Source organism: Acanthaster planci, linkage group LG16 (assembly GCF_054643075.1).
Source record: "Acanthaster planci isolate LZ-2023a linkage group LG16, COTS_SCS, whole genome shotgun sequence".
NCBI lineage: Eukaryota > Metazoa > Echinodermata > Asteroidea > Valvatida > Acanthasteridae > Acanthaster > Acanthaster planci.
The window spans coordinates 7728320-7746641 of NC_141792.1; the positions used below are offsets into that span (position 1 = coordinate 7728320).

Genomic DNA, 18322 nt, shown 5'->3' on the forward strand with positions numbered 1-18322 from the left:
CAATGTCTGGACTCAGTGGTCGTAGTCTTTCCTTCAAGAGGGCGTAGGCCTTGCTTAATCTATGCGAATGCCGAAGGGGTTGAGGATCGTTATGTAAATTAGGAACTAGAACCTGTCAGCGAGAAACATGATGAAATGAACTCCACTCCTCGAAATTGTCACCTTTTTAAGACTCAAAAGATTGCAACCCCTTTTTCGTCATTTCACTGTATTAAATTTTAAACGACTAGTAGTACTGTTCTTAAAAGGGGTTGGATGATATCGATAACACCACCAAACTTCCAAAGTCCCCAGAGATCTGAATGGGTATTTACACTGCAATCTCTCATTTTTTTCATTTGTATTACACAGAAAATCACAAATTATACGCAAAGACAAAGTACACCTCCCTGATTTGCACAGATTTTTAATTTGTAGTCCGTTTATTCACTCGATCACACATTAAAATATATTTCTGAAAAATAGATGATTTATTTACTATTCTCAAACAAACACAAAATTACACCTGCTGGGTATCCGTTGTGCCAAATAAAGTAGTCTTGCCCCAAGACTGGTTTTACTATTTTGGCCAAAACAGTAAAACCAGTCTTGATTGACAGCAAGCAAGATATGACTGTCAACTTTTGATATACAATCATTTTAATAGTAGCACTCGGGAATCCTTCTCATTCATAATTAATGCTGTTCATTATGACAGCGTGCACCCAAATTTCAATTAGTGGGTACAAGTTGACTCCGGTATGAGTTGAATTGGGCATGAGTTGACTTGGGTATAAAATTTGGGGGCAACCATTGATTCCAGGTACAACAATTCGTAACCAACTGCCACAAACACTGATTTGCAACAGTCACTTTGACAGTTGGTGTCATATTTCTTTATGCACCATCATATTACATGTGGACGTACACATGTCCACAGGATGTTTCCCCTTCTCTGAAAAAGACGTTTAGAGGCATTTTAGGGTCAGGGTCATCGTCATAAAAGGAAGAGGAACAGTCAAAGAAACCTCGTACAAAAAGCCAGCAGAAAATCGTGTTCCCAGTTCAAGAAAAACACGCATTTTCACGGAGTTATCTTAGCTACACGAAAAGAAAGGAATGTCCACAGTAGGTATGTAAGGTAAGTGAGTGAGTTTGTTTCTGCATTCATTTGGGGACCCTGAACAATAGAGGACAATAAGGTCCCCGATTGACAGAGAGTCCCCGATTGACAACTGTGTACAAAACATATGGGTGGTCTTCTAAAAAAGTAAGTACATGTACAAACAAAAAAACGAAAAATACAGGGTCCCCAGTTGCAAGCAAAGACACACTTCAGTGTGTGTGAGTTTGTTTCTGCATTCAATTGGGGACCCTGAACAATAGAGGACAATAAGGTCCCCGATTGACAGAGAGTCCCCGATTGACAACTGTGTACAAAACATATGGGTGGTCTTCCAAAAAAGTAAGTACATTACAAACAAAAAAAGAAAAATACAGGGTCCCCAGTTGCAGGCAAAGACACACTTCAGTGTGGGTGTGTGTGTGTACAAAAAAATGGGGGATTAGCATATTTAGATGTCACCCGAAGGTGTGTCGAGGCAAGTGTGATACTTTAAGGCACCTCTGTGTGTAAATACACAGACAGTCAGATTGTGTTCACTTGTCTCGCAATGAAGTGGTTAAGGAGCACCCTATAGTGAATGAATGATTATAAAAAAAGAGACACTTCTTTATAGCCACTACTAGCCAAGAAAAATTTGAATAACTTGTTTACCTGTCAATAAACTCAGGGCACACTCTGTCCAATCCTAAGAAACGTTATTAACCTCAAGGCAAAATTTCTGGAAAGTATATACTATATAATACCATAAAATACATATTTTTCAATGTAAATTTCCACACAGCTATGCTTTTAGCTAAGCCTTTGGAGGCAACTGAACTATTACATAAATGGCGCTGTACCTTAATTTTCCAATATTTTTGAAACTTTTCCAATATATATTTATAATATCTGAACTGCCCTGAATTCAAAAGTCCACAAGTATATGCTCTGTTTTTCTTTAAATCAGATTTTTATTTAAGACACTAGCACTGTAGGAAAATACATGATAAAAAAATTGTTGAGTTTAAAGACAAAAGCCAAACACTGGCCGACTATGGATAAAAACTGATGATGTACATGCATAAAAGTTTTAAAAACACTAGCTTAAGCCAAGTTTCTAAAACACTCAACTATTTCATTCGCTGTGAGACGGTAATTTTTTCACTGAGCAACTTGGAGTTGAGATGAGCTGCAGTAGGACGCCCTCATGAGTCTACAGGTATCTCTTTACTCTGCCTTTGAAGTCTCTGAATCGTGACCCCTGCAGTGCAATGGAAAGTGAACGTTTACGATCATAAAGTTCAGACAGTGGAATTCACATAGAGAGGTATGAGTCCCATCAGCACTTGTGTCCATAAGCAAGACATTTTGTCAATATGAGGAACTATTTCTGACATATTATGTCACTAAGCTTTGGTCCTGAAACTACTGATGCTTAAAATTCATGGTCGACTTTCTACATAAAACATTCTCATTAGATCATTCATCTGACTGACATCATTCACGTAGCATCAACTAATCACAGCGTATTTGGAATATGGTATCAGACCTACACTTATTCTTTAAAACCTCAACAGTCCTCAATCCTCCAATTTCAAAATGATTTTACATACACCCCGGGGGGTTGGGTTAAAGTGTTGCTTCATTAATTTGAAAAAATTCTTTTGCAGTGTTAAGCTTTATTCCTGAAACTGACCTGCATGCGCATTGGTATGAGAAGAGTCAGGGTGAAATGGGTCCTCTAGTCCATGTGGCCTGGCTAGATGTTGAGACCCATCGGTTATGAGAGCCCAATGCCGGTTCACCAACAAATTCTAGTTACTTTTTTAGTAAATAAAATGAGGCTTACTGCTTGCAAGTTGTTCAACCATTCATATTGGGACGGCTGGTCTTGTGCGAATAAAGCTGCAACTCATCACAGCTTACAAATTATGTCAGCCACAAATCATCAGTGCATTCCCTCCCTCCTTTAACTGGTCCATCTAACCCCGCCCACAGTGTGGAACTCTGAAGCTGACCCACTCATGAAACATGCTTACGTAGGTGCAGCGGCTTCCGCTTTGCGTTCCATCTTCTTGAGTTGCGGAAAGATGGCAAACTGGTAGAGGAGCAAAATCCCCGCGTAGACAAAGAAAGGGATGTAGTGCATAGCCGAGTAAACCTACACAGAGTGAGCACAAAAGAATTCCACGAGAAGGTTTGAAGCTTGATACAATACCGGAAGATGGTCGGGGAATATGGGCACGGTGCGGGAGAAAGATTGATAATACTTATTAAACAAATTAAGGAAATTAACCCTCCTTTGGTTTTACAGCACAAATGTGCACAAATGCCCACAGTCACTGGTGCGCATGTAGTTTCTATATGGAACTCAAACATGCACAGGTTCAGTGAGTATGCAGTAGATTGCCAGCACAAAATGACCCAGGGTCTTTTGTGCAGTTCTCTTCACTGCATTTGGTTTACTGCACAATAATGCACATGAAACAGTGAATCACAGTTGTTGGGCAGCACAAAAGTGCAATCTGATATTCCTGTGAGGGACTGTTGGTGCAGTGCACAACACTACACAGCTGTGCTTCATTGAGGCATTTACCAAGTGACCCAAAGAGTGACTTCAGCATAGGAGGGTTAAGGACTATGCAATACTCTACTCGGCATGTTTATTCCTCTGGTGTGAAATCGGGACCGTGTTTGTCTCACAGGGATCTGGATCACGATCAGTGATCCGTTATTGGTTTATGGACACCAAAACTCGCCTAATGGATGGTGTAAACCAGCGTTAGGATCACTGATCTGGATCCAGATCCGTGCGAAACATACACGGCCCTTTGTCTCAGAAAGTTCTGTGCCCATCACGTCCACAAGTGACCTCATTTTGTAGTAGTGGTCAGTCCACCTGCTTGGCCAAGGCGCATTGACCAGAATTGCGCACATCGTCACAGTATCCTTACATACTCCGTACAGCTTTAATTGTATGCAAGTGTTTGGTCAACAGCTGAGCATTGTTTGTTGTAAACTTAAGAGGGGGAGTCTTTTTTGCAAGTTCACCTTTACCAAATGGCATGACGGTCCCAACTTGTGCCATCTACAATTGTTATCGTTCAGATCTAGCACTGAGTGCTGTCTCGGCATATTTCTCATACTTTTTGCAAATTTATAAAGCTCCAAGGGCTAATTGGCAACTGTGTTAACCACTCCCTGCCGGGGATTCCAGATCCAGATACGTATGCTTTATATGCGTGGCCGGGGTCTCCCAACTCGGACAAAGGGAACAGGACCTTGTAACAAAAGACCCGGCTGCTGGGAATTACCGACATTTTTTCTCTCTCAAAAGTGGAGATAATCCAGCCTTGTTTTGAAACAGTATACCTAGGTTTGGGGCATTTAGAATGAGCGGATTACCACCGGGGACAAAAGCGCTCCACCACCGCAGCGATGAGCCAAACAGCACTGCTGCATGCTAATCTAGCCCCTATTGAAAAGAGGTCAGCAGCACGTTATACAACACCACACAATCTGGGCTCTTTTTACAAGGCTGCAGGCCTGACTGAAATACTCAGGCGTCAATAGATTTTGTCTGTCAGGCTAGAGTGGACACCAGACAGTCCTTCACGTGTTTGTAAGTGTCAAGTGAATGAAGATAGGAATTTTTGAAGAATTCTGAAACAGAAAAAAATGATAAATATCCCGGCCAAACATCATCAACATTGATAGCTGCCCCGGTAGGAAGTGGTTAAAGCTGTGTGTGGCACTGTGGTCTTTCCCAATGACAATGCCTAATAGACAGTCCGTCGGGACTTACCAGGCGAGTTCTTCTCCACCGCAGTAGCACAAAAGGTACCAGCGCAAAGCTCATGACGAAGAGGTTCCAGGCCTTGAAACAAACCCACAGGAAGACTTTGATCGGGGGCACCTCAGCGGCTCGGGCCAGGGGTGGGTACCGCTGGCTGATTTCCACAACCTACATAACAAAAGCAAAGACCATGTAAAAAAAAAATCCCCCGATAACCATCACTGTTTCAGAAATTTGAATGATACTGATCCGTTGGGGAATTTCCAGAAAGAAAGATTTTAAAATACAGTTCACTACCGATGCAAGGAGCTACCAAGGAGAGGTCAATGGCAGCACATCCTGGGAAAAAAGAGTCACACCTGTGCGCAAAATTGGACATTTCTCTCACAGGGAGGTACCTCCATGCACTTCTTTTCCAAGTTCTGAGGAGGAGCTCTGACAGACCTTGGCTTCAATGAAGAAGACGACAAACTCCTGCAAGAAGCCTACGTAGTAGCCGACGTAGAAACCGTGCCAAACAGCCAGGAAGAGAAGCGCGGCCAGCTGGGAAACGTTACGATTGTTGAGAAACTTCAGTCTTTTGTAGACATACCTACAGGTGGAATGGAGACAAAATGAACAAAGATAGAAAAGTATCCATCGGCGTTCATCATCCATTCAGCAACTTAACTACTAATCAAGATGGTTGTAATTATGGGGCAGGAGTTGGAACAAGAGAGGGCGCAATTTTCCTAGCAACGGAGGCTCCTTTGGTGGGAACTGCCCTTTGCTGGTTCACAAACAACTACGAACTGCACGCGTCATCGTCACGTCGCTACCAACAAAATGGATACTCCCCACCAACATAGCTTTTTTCAACCTATGAGGGGGTTCTTCTGCTCAGGGCAGATAGGTTGAAAATTTCAATTTTTAAAAAAAGGCAAGATATGGTTCTCTTTTTTGATATAAAAACAGAACCCCACAAATACCGATTTACAAAAGCCATTTGCAAAGTATCTGTACAATATTTCTTACTTTAACCTCATATTTTTCAACACTCTGAGGCCATCCCATGGAGCACTATTTGTAACCACAACTGGTCATGCACAGCTGCTAAGTTCAGGTTCAATACTTCTACAAACTTCCCTGACTTTGCATGAGTGTACTAAACAAATGGGGGATTGCAAGTTAGGACGTCAGTCATAGGTGATGCTAGGCATACTTGTAACCAGGGCGTGAACCAACAAGCATCTATACTCCATTCATTTACACAACACTTCCTGGTTCATAATGACGTCACACTTTGGTACTCCCTGGCAACCAGTGAGTAGTGACTTGAGCCATTTTGCAACAGACCGATGCATTAGACCCAGCCGGTAGCCAGTTTACTCAGACATGAAGTCATTGCAGATGTAGGAAATTTGCCCAGTATAGATCGAGGCCAGTTCTTGAAACTGTGACCACACAGGGTCTGAACACAGACCAGCATGGCCAACATGCTACATGTAATTACTTCCGGACTGGCTCTCAGATCTTTTGAAAGTTAAAAATATGACTGAGGGAAAAGTACCCAGCTTCCCTTTAACTTGTTCTCAGGCAAACCCTCGGTACGCACAACTTGATTTCCAGAAGTTGCTAGGCTTCACGTTATACACAAGAGTCCATAGAAAGAAATAGTGCTTGATAATATCATACCAGTGCTATTTGGACTAACACTGAGATCTTGAAAAGGGCAATGATTCCATCATGTTGTGCTCTTTCTGGAGGTCATGCATACTTAGATTGTCTTATTTTTGGGACTAGGGTTTTGTGGAACACACGAGACACACTCTTGACACTAATCCTTTTAGATCTTTCAAAATCCAGTAAGAAATTTTGAAGGATTTTGAAGGGTTGAGGAGGGTAGATAGAGCCTAGCCACTACAACTTAAACATGGCAGCTGATGTTCCTCTGAAAGTGAAGAACAGAAAATAAGCTGTTGGTGTCCAGCAGTGGCTGAGCTTAGGACAGCATTGGGGTTATATAAACGGGACATACCATACCATTACAGGTAGTACCATTCACAAATACCTATGACAGGTGGTTCTCTCTAATTGGTCCAGAGCCCATCATGTGGGTACTTTTTTCCCAGATGATGAAAGACAGCCGAGTAGTGTTTAACCCAATTGGCAATAAACATGACCCCTGAATCCGAACAAAAACTCCTGCTTTGGTGTTCCCAGTTAAAAAAGCTGAATTTGTTATTGTAAGGTTGGTTGCTGATAAGCCGTTTGAATTTGAATAGAAATTTATTGCTATATATTCATAAAAAGTACAAATAGCAGAAATTACCTGACTGCTCGCTAAGTAAAAACCTAAAATACATGTATATCTAAAATATTCACAAAAGGCACAATCACAATCTATTTTTTATTAAATTAGGTTAAGATTTAAAATTAGAAACAAAAAGAAAAAAACCTACATATATTTAAAATTTATTTAAAATTCCCATTCAGGAACCTGACTGCAGTGTTATAAAATGAGCGGTTTGATCACCTAGTGCGTCCCTGAATTGATCTGTATTTACGCCTCATCATTTGGAAGAGCTCATTGGCCGGATGAGACTCGTCTGCAGTAATGGAGTGAGCACGTACCAGTGTTCGCTGTTTATAGTGCCAGCTCAGTCCATTTTAATAGCCGGTTCCCTGGCCAGTTTCAATGTACTAAAAGAATTGAAACCACCCCATCACACTTAACTCCCTGTCCATTCTACCTACCTGGAGACCCAGGTGTTGGTTGAGATGTTGAACGACTTGACAAGTTCCCGGCAGGTTGTAGCCAGCTCAAACTGCATGGGCTTGTAGCTGATGCAGCGGTCCCACAGCACGTTGCCGTTCTTGTCTCTTCCGTTGTAGCCGAATCCGCTCATGATACAAACGCCCTCCTGAACGGGTGGGTTGGGGGAGGGGGAAATGATGAAGTGATCTGCAGTGAGGCAAACTCAGATTTTCCCTGGGAGTTGAAATCATAAACTGACATGAAGGTATTCTTGGCCTCTGTTTCTGGCTAGTTGTAACTTCATTTTGTGTTGAATTTTGAATAAAATAATCCCGACTTTGTTTCCCTGCTGTTTAGTTGCTAGGGACAGAGGTAGGTTGCTAGTTGGTACTGAGTTTGAGTAACAGGGAAGAATTTGCAAAGCCATTTTACAAAGACAAAATACTCTATATCACTGGCATTCTGTTATATTTTGAAGAGGATTTTGAACAGTTAAAAGTCCAGGTGATGACTTTTTGTGAGACACACTGTACTCGGCTTAAAAGTGTAACAAACAGTTTCAAGTCTTTTGGGATCAGATGTATTGAAAAATGCAAAAAAAATAGTTTGATATTGTCCATGTTTCTGGACAACCGAGGGCGCTGTTGCTGTGATGTCCATCAGTGTGGGCGCTGTTTATTCTATATGTTTTTCTATTCAAAACTGGAATCCTAAATTATCTCATTAAAAACATTTCTGAGAAAAACAAAGAAAATTTTCTCCTTAAGATGACATCACAGCTTTTCCATGAATATGGAAATGCATTAGCATAAAAACTAAGAATCACCAAAGTACCAATCAAACTAGCAAAACAAATTTTGTAAATAAGGTTGACTAAAACACAAAGGTCCTTCTTCAAGGATTACAGTAAAATACCTGCAACAGATTCCAGACCACAACTTAGCTTAAGTGCCTCAGCAGAATGAAATACCAGAGAAAAAAAAAATCAAAGTGATAAGCACTCTCCACTGAAGGCCCAGTGACTTTCTTACTGTAAAAAGAAAGATCACAGAGTACTTGGAGATAGCCACCTTGCCCCAGCACATCACCACAAACATTTGGGACAGGAAGGACAAACTCTGCAAAAGCAAGAACGTTGAATGCAAAACTTGAGAAAGCAAAGGATGAAAGGGGGGCAGAGGAAGGACAAATCCAGGAGGGGATGGAGAGAGCTGAACCATCAGCTAGGAAGGGGGTCGTTCTATAAATTCAGGGTCCAAACGTGTGACGTTTTTGTGTCCCCGTTATGCCTGACCTGTTCAATTTGAGATGGAACTATTACTGAATTTGACTTCAACTATTTCTATTTGTTTAGCTGGTAATTTGCAGAATTTAATCATCTATTTTTAAAGTACCACAGACTATATAACAGAACCATGTTTTGGATGGTGTGGTTTACTATAAAGTTACAACTTTTTCCGGGAAGTAAGATTTTTTTAAAATCTATAACGCTTCCAGACCCATTTGAATTTACGAAGAAAAAAATGGTCGATGAACTCCAACATTATGTGGAGGATGTTGTTGAAGTTGAAACGTGGTATCCTCGAAACATGGTATTCTCCAAGCAAACATTTGGTTGTCATTTTGTGAATTGCCCATACTCAAGAGTATAGCGTTCGGCCTGCGAGGGGCTGGCCACGCTTCCACCTACCGCAAATTCTGGAGACATCAGGTAGGCGTTGGAAAATACTGGGGAGAGCAGCGTGTACAGCACGAGGTACACGCAGCCCACCCCGAGCCTCCCCAGGGCAGGCCGGATGCAGTCGGGGGGAAGTGCCCGGTCGTTGTCGGCCAGCTTCCCCTCCGTGAACTCCAGGTAGGGCCGGATGGAGAAAATGGGAGCAGCAAAACACCCACCGATAAAATAGGTGTATCCGGCCAGCTCCAGGAGTGAGGGCGCCCTTTTGATGTTCAACTTTTTCTGCTCCAGGCTCAGCACCTCCTGCAATTATCACAGGTTTGATTAGGGACCATTTGTCGACCACTGGTCAACTGCCCTTTGGTAACCGACGCAAAACGTCCATCATGGGTACCAGGCAAATTCGATCAGCAGTTGACCGATGGTCCCTGACTGACCTGACCTGACTGACATGTGATCAAATAGTTGAATATTTGACGCTTTACTGGATGAAGGTTGGGAGTTTGAATGTCCAAAAGAATAGCAGTTGTAACAATGCACTTCAAAGGAATAATTTAAATAGCCTCAAAATGAGTTGAAACTTTGCAAGGATTATTGTAAATAAAAACCAGGGTTTATAGATGACTCTGTCCAAAGCCACAATGAACAAATTTATCTGCGTTTCGTAGTTGAAATGGTTTCCTTTCTGTTCATGTAATTGTATACTTGATTTGAATAAAATGATAACCAGCCTTACTTGTGTAGAGCCGTAACCAAGGGGCTATTAAAACTAGGTGACTCGTTGCATATAATGCTTATTGACTGTAGCTGGGGTCAGAGCGAGAGAGATTGGCTGAGTTTACCTCCTTCTTGTGGCCGTCATACAGGTCAAAGGCCGTGCCAGCCATTTTGACTGTCAGGATACAGTGGGGCGTGGTCCAGATCAGGTCATAGCCGTCCGTGGACAGGAGGACGTAGGCAATCAACAGGTAGGCCTGGAAATAAGTTTGTTTTTTCTTTTTTAAATATCAGGAAAAACCGGCAGAAAATACCCTACAGTACTAACATACTCCACGAGATCCACAAGACTTGTTTCATTACAGTAGAACAATGCTTTCAGTAAGAAATGCTGAGGAATTACGAAAGATTTTGCATCTTCACTGTAGCAGATGGTCCATGTTTACTTCTCTTTGTTCCTTTGCTAGTCCTTGGCTGATCAGAATGCTAGAACTGACTATTCACAATGAAAACGGTCCTTGGCACATGTTGAAACTAGTGCACACTTTAAGCCGGCAATGTTGCCGGTGGATATTTTCAAGATTGGTATCCAACAGTCTTCTTGAAAACTCAAACCTTGTTTTTTGCCAGATCTACCAGCACCTCGTATTGTAAAGAAGACGCATCATTAAATTCAATAAACAGCAGAAGGATTCCGAAAACGAAAACTGTGCTGTGCAAACTCATCGCCTGAATGTCAACGGGGAGAGGGAGGAGCGGGCGCCGGTGACTAGAACAGGATGTTACACAAGATCCCTTATAACGACATGACTTACCATGTTGAAAATGAAAGACAATACCACAGACAGCTGACTGCCCCCTACCGTGACTAGCAGGGCATAGTTGGCCAGGACCGAGATTGCTGAGTGGATGACGCCGTATCCTGAATGACGCAAACGTATGATTGGAATGAAATGTAAGAATGCCTAAAGATCAGAAGAAAAGTAAGCAGACAGGTCCAGGGGCAGTGTGCAAGGTGGTTTTGTGACGCATGCTTGGGGAGAAAAAAATTGCATATATGAACAAGCATACTGTATATGCATATGAATATTCAATGAATATAAATAGTCATTGTGTATGAATAATTACTTGAGAGCTTGACAAGTTACAGCCATTAATTAGTACATCCGTGCAAAGTGAACATAATTAATGCAAATAAACAAGTTTTTATTGAATCCAGAAGACAATCCAATTAGAGGGCAAAGGTGGAACTAAAAATACACAGAAGCAAAAAAGAAACCTATACTGGCATGTGCGTGTTAAGATGCAAGCAACTGTGGTTCCACACAGGAGTGCGCTTTCATGAATAGTAATCATTAAATCATGAATAATTCAGCATTACCAGCAGGACTAGTTGATCAGCACAGGCAGGATGGAATGCAAGATATCACAGCATGCATGCATGAATATTTTAGGAGGTGGTGCCAATGACCAGATGCGGCAATTCCCACCGATTACACCCGAACATCGAGGCCACAGCTCTACACTGTAATGCAAAGTTATTGGTGTGTATTAATTCACTGTCGGCTTTGTGTCATCCTGTCAAAATGCCAGGCTGGATTTCATTTTAATTGGCTTGTTGGCGGCAAAAGATGGAAAACAAACTTGGCAAAGAAAAATCAGTTGATGTCCACTTGTCTTGATTAGCATGACTTCAGACAGTGGAAGTGAGCATACACAAACACAGATCTGCACATGGAACACCTAGTCTAACATTTTGCCAAGACTGCAGAAACTCAAGCATGGATACAAATCCTGGATTCAGTGCTTTCTGGCCACTAAGTGTATTTCTATTGGCCAATCAGGAGGAGGGACCAATGAGGCATAATCCCCCTCCCCCGGGGAAAATGGAACACGGACTTTCAAAATAACAAGAGAAAGACACTCTCTTGGAAAAATGTTATTTCCCTTCCTTAAAAATGTGTTAAAAGTCCAAAAGTTAGCCTCAACCATCAGAAAAGTCACACAGGGTAACACAGACAAACACCCAAACAAACAATTCTTCAATCCCCCCCCCCAAAAAAAGAGACTTGGGTCTGGGGCTGCCCTTGACTATTTCTATAAAATCTTTTCCCAAGATACATACCACCCAAATACTGGATGGTTAATTATTTTAAAAGTTTGACAGGCGTCTATTGTGGCTGGATAGTTTTTAGCAGGGATTCACATGCACGAACATGAATATTTCCATGGAAAATTTGCAATGGCTTAATGCACGGCAGCTCTGGAAAATTGTTTGCTATGAATGTTTCGTGACATCAGGTTCACATGAGGTATAAGCTGGCTTTTTTTTGGCTTCGGAACGACATGTATGTGGAAGTTTAATTCTCTGGTGAAAAATGTAAAGAAAACACTCTTTCAGTTTTAAAATTATGACTTCAGATCGGCTGATGAAATGCCCATGAAGGAGGGCTTCATCTGTCCTTGGTGGAAATTCTGGAGAGTTCTGTTCTAAAGCTGAAGAGTGGGAGTATAAGTTGATCAGAGTTTGTTTTGATTTTCGATTGTCTACACACAAGGCCCTGTAGACCCAAACCAAAAGAAGTGCCTTTCTAGGACGGTGAAAAGCATGTTCTTCCTACTACACTTTTTTGTACATTCATGATGAGTGCATTTGCAGCGTGTAAACCCACGGCGACGGTGCGTGCACACTGGCACACTATCTCAGCAGTTGCGAGTAATCCAATGTTCGTGCAAAGCCTGATTTCCTGACTAATGAATTGTTCCAAGTAAGGTAAAAAAAGAAAATTTTGTCTCGTAGACACGACCAGGGATTAGTTGCTTCACAATGTTGATGCTAGTCAAGGTTGCACAAAATTCTCTCGTCAGCCGACATAAGTAAACTAGGTCATACTCCTTGCCAAAAAAATCTTAAAAGGGGCCGGTGCAATGGAAATTCTTTTATGTGAGTTGAGTACTTACCTCGTTGTTTGTAATCAAATTTTAATTTCTGTTGTGGCACTACAAGAGCATTTTGGTGTTTTATGCTAATGAAAATGTGCATATTTATGAGCAAAAGAATGATGTCATCAAGTCAGAGCACCCAGGGTTTTGTCCATGGCGGGGGCATTTTGTATTCTTTTGAAGATCTGTTATTTCATTTCATGACAGCATTTCAGGGAGCAGTTTTCTTGCAAATTTCTTTTTAACAGGGCAAGTGTTGGCTTCACTTCTAAAATGAAGCATTAAATATATTTTTTCAAATATAAACTTTCCAATGAGGGAAATGTTATTTTTTTGTACAGTGAAGAGTAGAAAGTTGCATAAAAGATTTTCCAAAGTAAAATTCTGATCACGAACTTAAGCTGGGGTCAGAACAGCGACTTACAGGAGATGTACTACAAGTTACTTTCTGCAGCAGGCATTCTTGCTGAGAAACTGTCACGAGTCTTCTAAAATTTCCTACAAGGCAGCTTTATCAATGGCACACTCTCTAGACTGTGACTTTCTAGTAGCATTAAGCCCCATGTAAAGTTACATGCTGGGATCTACCTTCCTGAATCCTGCAAAATCCTACAAAACTATTACAAGGATCTCCGGGGGGAGGGTCAGCGAGTCTTGACAGTGGAAGATTGAGTTATCAGTGCACCACATCAGTGTGTGGTCCATTTGAGATTTCAGCATGAATGAGTCCTCCAAGTTTGCAGAGTTCTAATCGAGTCCATCAAAAGTCCTCGCAAGCAGAGCTGTTTATAACAGAGAGTTGCGACATGAGTGTCTCAACTGTTGGAACCAAAATGGTGGATCATGCTTCAGGGCACAGGGACACAACAGCTGCATCCTGTACTGCAGACATAATGAACAGCCATTTTGGTTCCAAAGTCTGACGTTGGCACTACTCTCAGGCCGTGTCCAAAACAGGCTTCCAGAGCTACAGTTAGGTCTATTGTCTGCGCGTCTCTGCATATTCCCAATGGAGTGAAGACCCAGACCTAGACCTCGCTCTAGACAACAGATTTGGATGCAGCCTCAATATACAGCTCTGCTCACTAGTCATCTGGGCCCAATTTCACAGCCCTGCTTACCGCAAGCCAAAAATCAGCGCTTACCACAGCAGAAAATTCTGTGCTTATGGCGAACGTATTTCACGGGTTAGCGAGGAATTTTTCTGCTTGCGCAGTTAGCGCAGCATTGAGATTGCAAGTGTGGAATTCTGCGGTAAGCGGCGCCATAAAATTGGGCCCTGGTCTTTTAGAAAACTAAGCTATTCAAATAACAAGCACGTTCTTCTGTCACTGTTCATCAATGGGCTTATATGCAAGCACCTGTGATGGACACGGTGACAACACTGCTGAGTTCAGGTCTTGGAACCCAACTCATTGCACTCCTCACCAAAGTTAGCAAACATCAGAACCAGGCCGCAGAGGATGAAGTAGGCATGCTTGACTGACGAGGGTTGCCCATGCAAATAGGTCCGCGAGATATATGCCAACGGATAACCTATAAAAGAATGCCGAACAGGAAAGACGGCAGTATACTAAATCAGGCAGCGTGATAATAATCTGAAATCAGTTTGAATAACAAGCAAAAGTTTCCAGGTACTCTAAAACGGCTCTGTGCTATGCATCGCTGAGCTACACTAGGCCAAATACATGACAGTACACATGTATAGATGAAGACAGTATTTATAAATATATATCATAGAGGCCCAATTCATAATCTGGTTTGTTAATCCATGGTTAATCTTAAAAATGTTACAGGCTAGTCAGAGAAAGAAAATTAGTTAATTATTTCCCCATTTTTTCCCCTATTCTTTCCGCTTTTGAAAGGAAAATGACTGAGTAAAATCTCCAAATTTCAAGACTGACATCTGATACAGCAATACTGTTGGCTCTCGTGTAATATAAAAAACAGAGATGATTCCTTGCTGAGCTGGAGATTTGCCAATTTAACTTTGACAGATCATCTGGTTGGTCCGCTGTCAGACAGTGCTACACATGCCTGGGCAGCTAATCAACAAGACAAGATGCTATATAAAAGCTAACTTAAAGAACAGCAGCAAACATTTTTAAAAAGAAACCTCACAACGCACATTTGTATCTGAGTTAACCTCATTTTTTACGCTTATGGCACTATTTATAGGGCATTTATAGCCTTCTTAGTTTATTTGCTAATGAGTAACAGCAACCTCAATAGTCCGGAGAAGCTTGGGTAACTTTAAATGTGTGTTACAGGCTCTTTTCAGTGCATTTAGCCCAATGGATAGGGATGTCCAAAAGGTTTTCATTCCCTGAAACAGAGTATAAAGTAGCAGAATGCTTGTGTTTAAGAAAACTTCCCGTGTGGCTGCGGATAAAGTGCAGCTATCATGCCGTCTTGGCAACAACCCTGGCAACAATAGTAGAACAGCTCAGCGGTGGGGCGCGATCTGTCGATATGTGCGACTGCTTGATATTTGCACAATCGGTTGATCCTAAAGCATAGTTTGTTGGCAATTCCGCGATCAACCAATTGCCTCTCCTCTCTCATTCATGGTCACGGTTGAATGAGATTACTTCAAAAACGGGAAGTAACATTGGAGATTCCATGCCAAATTAACCACTCATGCAAACCAATCAGGCAATCATGCAGATCAGCCAATCACACCCAACAGGGCGACGTGCCAAATAGCACGTAGGCCTATAATGTAGTTACCATAATCGTGACAGTCAAGTCTTGTTATAACAAAGTTATAGGGACCAGACAAACTGTTATAGCCTGGTAGACTTCGTTATAAAACAGTAGAGGCATACATCACAACTTGGAGACTGTCCTTTATTTGGAGAAGTCAATATTCAAGGACAAAATCCGTCCCCGGAAAGAGAGAATGTCCCCATAGATGGGGGCAATTTTTTTCCAGTGGGTTTGGTGATCCTACCATTGCTCTGGGGATCCTTTTATTGCTGTAGTTGGATTCAACTGAAGAAAACATCCAAGGCTGCTGTTTAAAATAAACGTCTAGCGTTTTTTTTTCTAGCATTACAAGCAGGAGTCTGCAATGGCACATAAAGGATGGGGAGAAGATCACATTAAAACAATCAATCTGAATGCGATCTGATCAATTTCTGAAAATTAATTTTTATGGCTACGTTAATCAAGTGACATGGCACAAATTTCATAAAAACAACTTAACAAACTAAATATGAATTGAAAATATGGCAGAAAATATCAATAATATCGTGTGGATGTTTCTGACCCAAGCACACCAGGGGTAAAAATGTTTCCTTTTAAGGGACTTCTCCGAATACAGGGACAGTCCCCGAGTTGTGATGTGCACCTCTACTGTAAAAGGAATGAAAAAATGGAGAACCCCACACATGAAAATCTCACACCCTGACCCTTTGCATGAATTTGACATTTGTGTAGCCTGAGTAACTTGGACCGTGTGAATCACCTTTTTTTACATTTCGACATGGTTGGCCAACAGTGTTTTAGGACATGTAGGGGCCTAGGCCTATGTCATCACCTTCTGATGGCCGAGTGATCATGGTGATACACCATTTTACAAGTTTTACGATGGGTAAAAATGTCATGTATGTAGTAGGCCTATTCTTATTTTCTTAAAGAAAACTTGAAAATTCAATACATCAGACTTCAGAGTGTCTGAATTTGCTTTTTACCCGTTTACATGGTTTACAAGTATTTATTAATAGTATTAAAGTGTTAAAGTTACAAAGAGTCAGACTGTATTACAGGCATGTATTGTCACTTAAATGAACGTAGCCTACCCCTCGCCCCTAAACATACTACACGCTGACTAGCTCAGCTAGGCGCTCACTACATATACACCTTGAAGTTACACCTGCCCGGTTGGTTGGACCATGGTAAAACGTCGTCCAACCTGGGCTTGGCACTCACATGCTAACATCGTCAGCAGGTAAAAAAAGGCCGGTAAATCTACCCCACGCCAACTGGTACCAGAAACCGGCAAAATATCCGGTGGAACGTTGCCTGATCCTTCCATCTTTCTCAACGGCAAATAAAAATCGTTACATTATCAACTCAGTTATCTCGCTTTGATTTGCAAGAATGCGTGTAACGGTGTACATTCATTACAGTACATGCCATACGTAATACATGTGTATCGCATTCGCAGGCCCGCCTAGCTATGTTTGCTAATCTTAACGTGTGGATGAAGAAGTGCGCCCCCTTCTGACGTCCAACAGACCAGCATGCATGGAGCGTTCGCTCGTTGTAAAACCTATATATACACACATTCAAGATATTCTGAATGAGAGTTCTGAGACTTGAGAGCAGTGGAATTGTGTAATTGAAGAAATATAGCACTGAGCCTCTGGCCCGGACTAAGGGGCTCCATTCTGAACAATTTGGATGCAATCGGATCCGAAAGTGGCACTATTTAGCCATTAAGCATAGGGATGTATTAACGAAATGGCTACTTTTCCCATCAGGGAAATATCATTTGTTTCAGGGGTGGCCTGCTTCAGGTGAGAATTTTTCAAAAAGTCATCAGTCAACGCACCAACAATTGAAAGGAAATTGAAAGACGACATGTTGCTCATCATTTTTCTGTGCAGCCTAAACACCCGTGAGAGTTGTGAGTATTTTAAACGAAAATTGAAGCATGAGGATTTGTCATTGGTGTCTGTGAGACTTTATTCACTGGGGTGCAACCTTCCTGGCGGCGGCAGCCAGCACAAGATGACTGTGCGGCCTCAAAGTGTTTTGCGCCCTCCCTGGACAACGGATGCATTTTCTTGCGTCTGAAACCTAGTCTTAGAATTGACAAGTCTTGCTGAATACTCATAAAATCCAACAGACATCTGATAATAAAACAAAGACACAGGCACGACACTTTTCACTGTTGGTGCCGAAAAACGAGCCGCTTAAGAAAATAACCACATTCCGGAACACAACAGAATAATCATCTGTGGAAAAAAACACATAAAGGGAAACTGAAATAGATTGTCGTCGCTGCACGCGTAAACATCGCGCCGCTGTGTCAATAAGGCATTGTATGAAAAGGTGCGAAATGCACGGGCGTCGCCTTTCGCAGTAAAGCGAAAAAACACCCCCTTCGAAAAAATGTGACTGTTGGCTTCGAAAATAAAACACAAGTTGGTGATCCGATGTTAGCTGGACGAAAATCGATTGGGGATACAACGCCATCTGATCATTGTTTGCTCTGTGAGGGACCGAAGTGAATGAGAGAAATAGCAAGTGAAAATCAAAGGAATACCGCTATGTACTTGTTTTTTATTTTAAAAAAAACCGTACTTTTTAGGCTCAAAATTGTCATTTGCTTTTGGATTATATTTTGCGGATTTCTGA

General features: G+C 41.7%; 1 protein-coding gene across 7 annotated transcripts; it reads right to left on the reverse strand.

Annotated features, from left to right (window-relative positions):
• Positions 1–393: 393 nt before the first annotated feature.
• LOC110986541 (lysophospholipid acyltransferase 5-like) lies at positions 394–17119 on the reverse strand. 7 transcript variants are annotated; one of them, XM_087147415.1, is made up of 12 exons: positions 16809–16921; positions 14384–14491; positions 11394–11537; positions 10828–10934; positions 10138–10269; positions 9308–9598; positions 8649–8735; positions 7617–7783; positions 5325–5472; positions 4890–5048; positions 3124–3245; positions 394–2345 (listed from the first exon to the last, which is right to left on the reverse strand). In XM_087147415.1, exons 4-12 carry the CDS (start codon positions 10828–10830, stop codon positions 2312–2314), a joined length of 1143 nt encoding a protein of 380 aa, XP_087003541.1. In that variant the 5' UTR covers positions 10831–10934; positions 11394–11537; positions 14384–14491; positions 16809–16921; the 3' UTR covers positions 394–2311. The 7 variants fall into 7 exon arrangements, 6 of the variants coding, with proteins under 6 accessions (XP_087003541.1, XP_087003542.1, XP_087003538.1 ...); XM_087147416.1 differs by having other exon boundaries at positions 16889–16906; XM_087147412.1 differs by lacking the exon at positions 11394–11537 and having other exon boundaries at positions 16889–17116.
• Positions 17120–18322: the final 1203 nt, after the last annotated feature.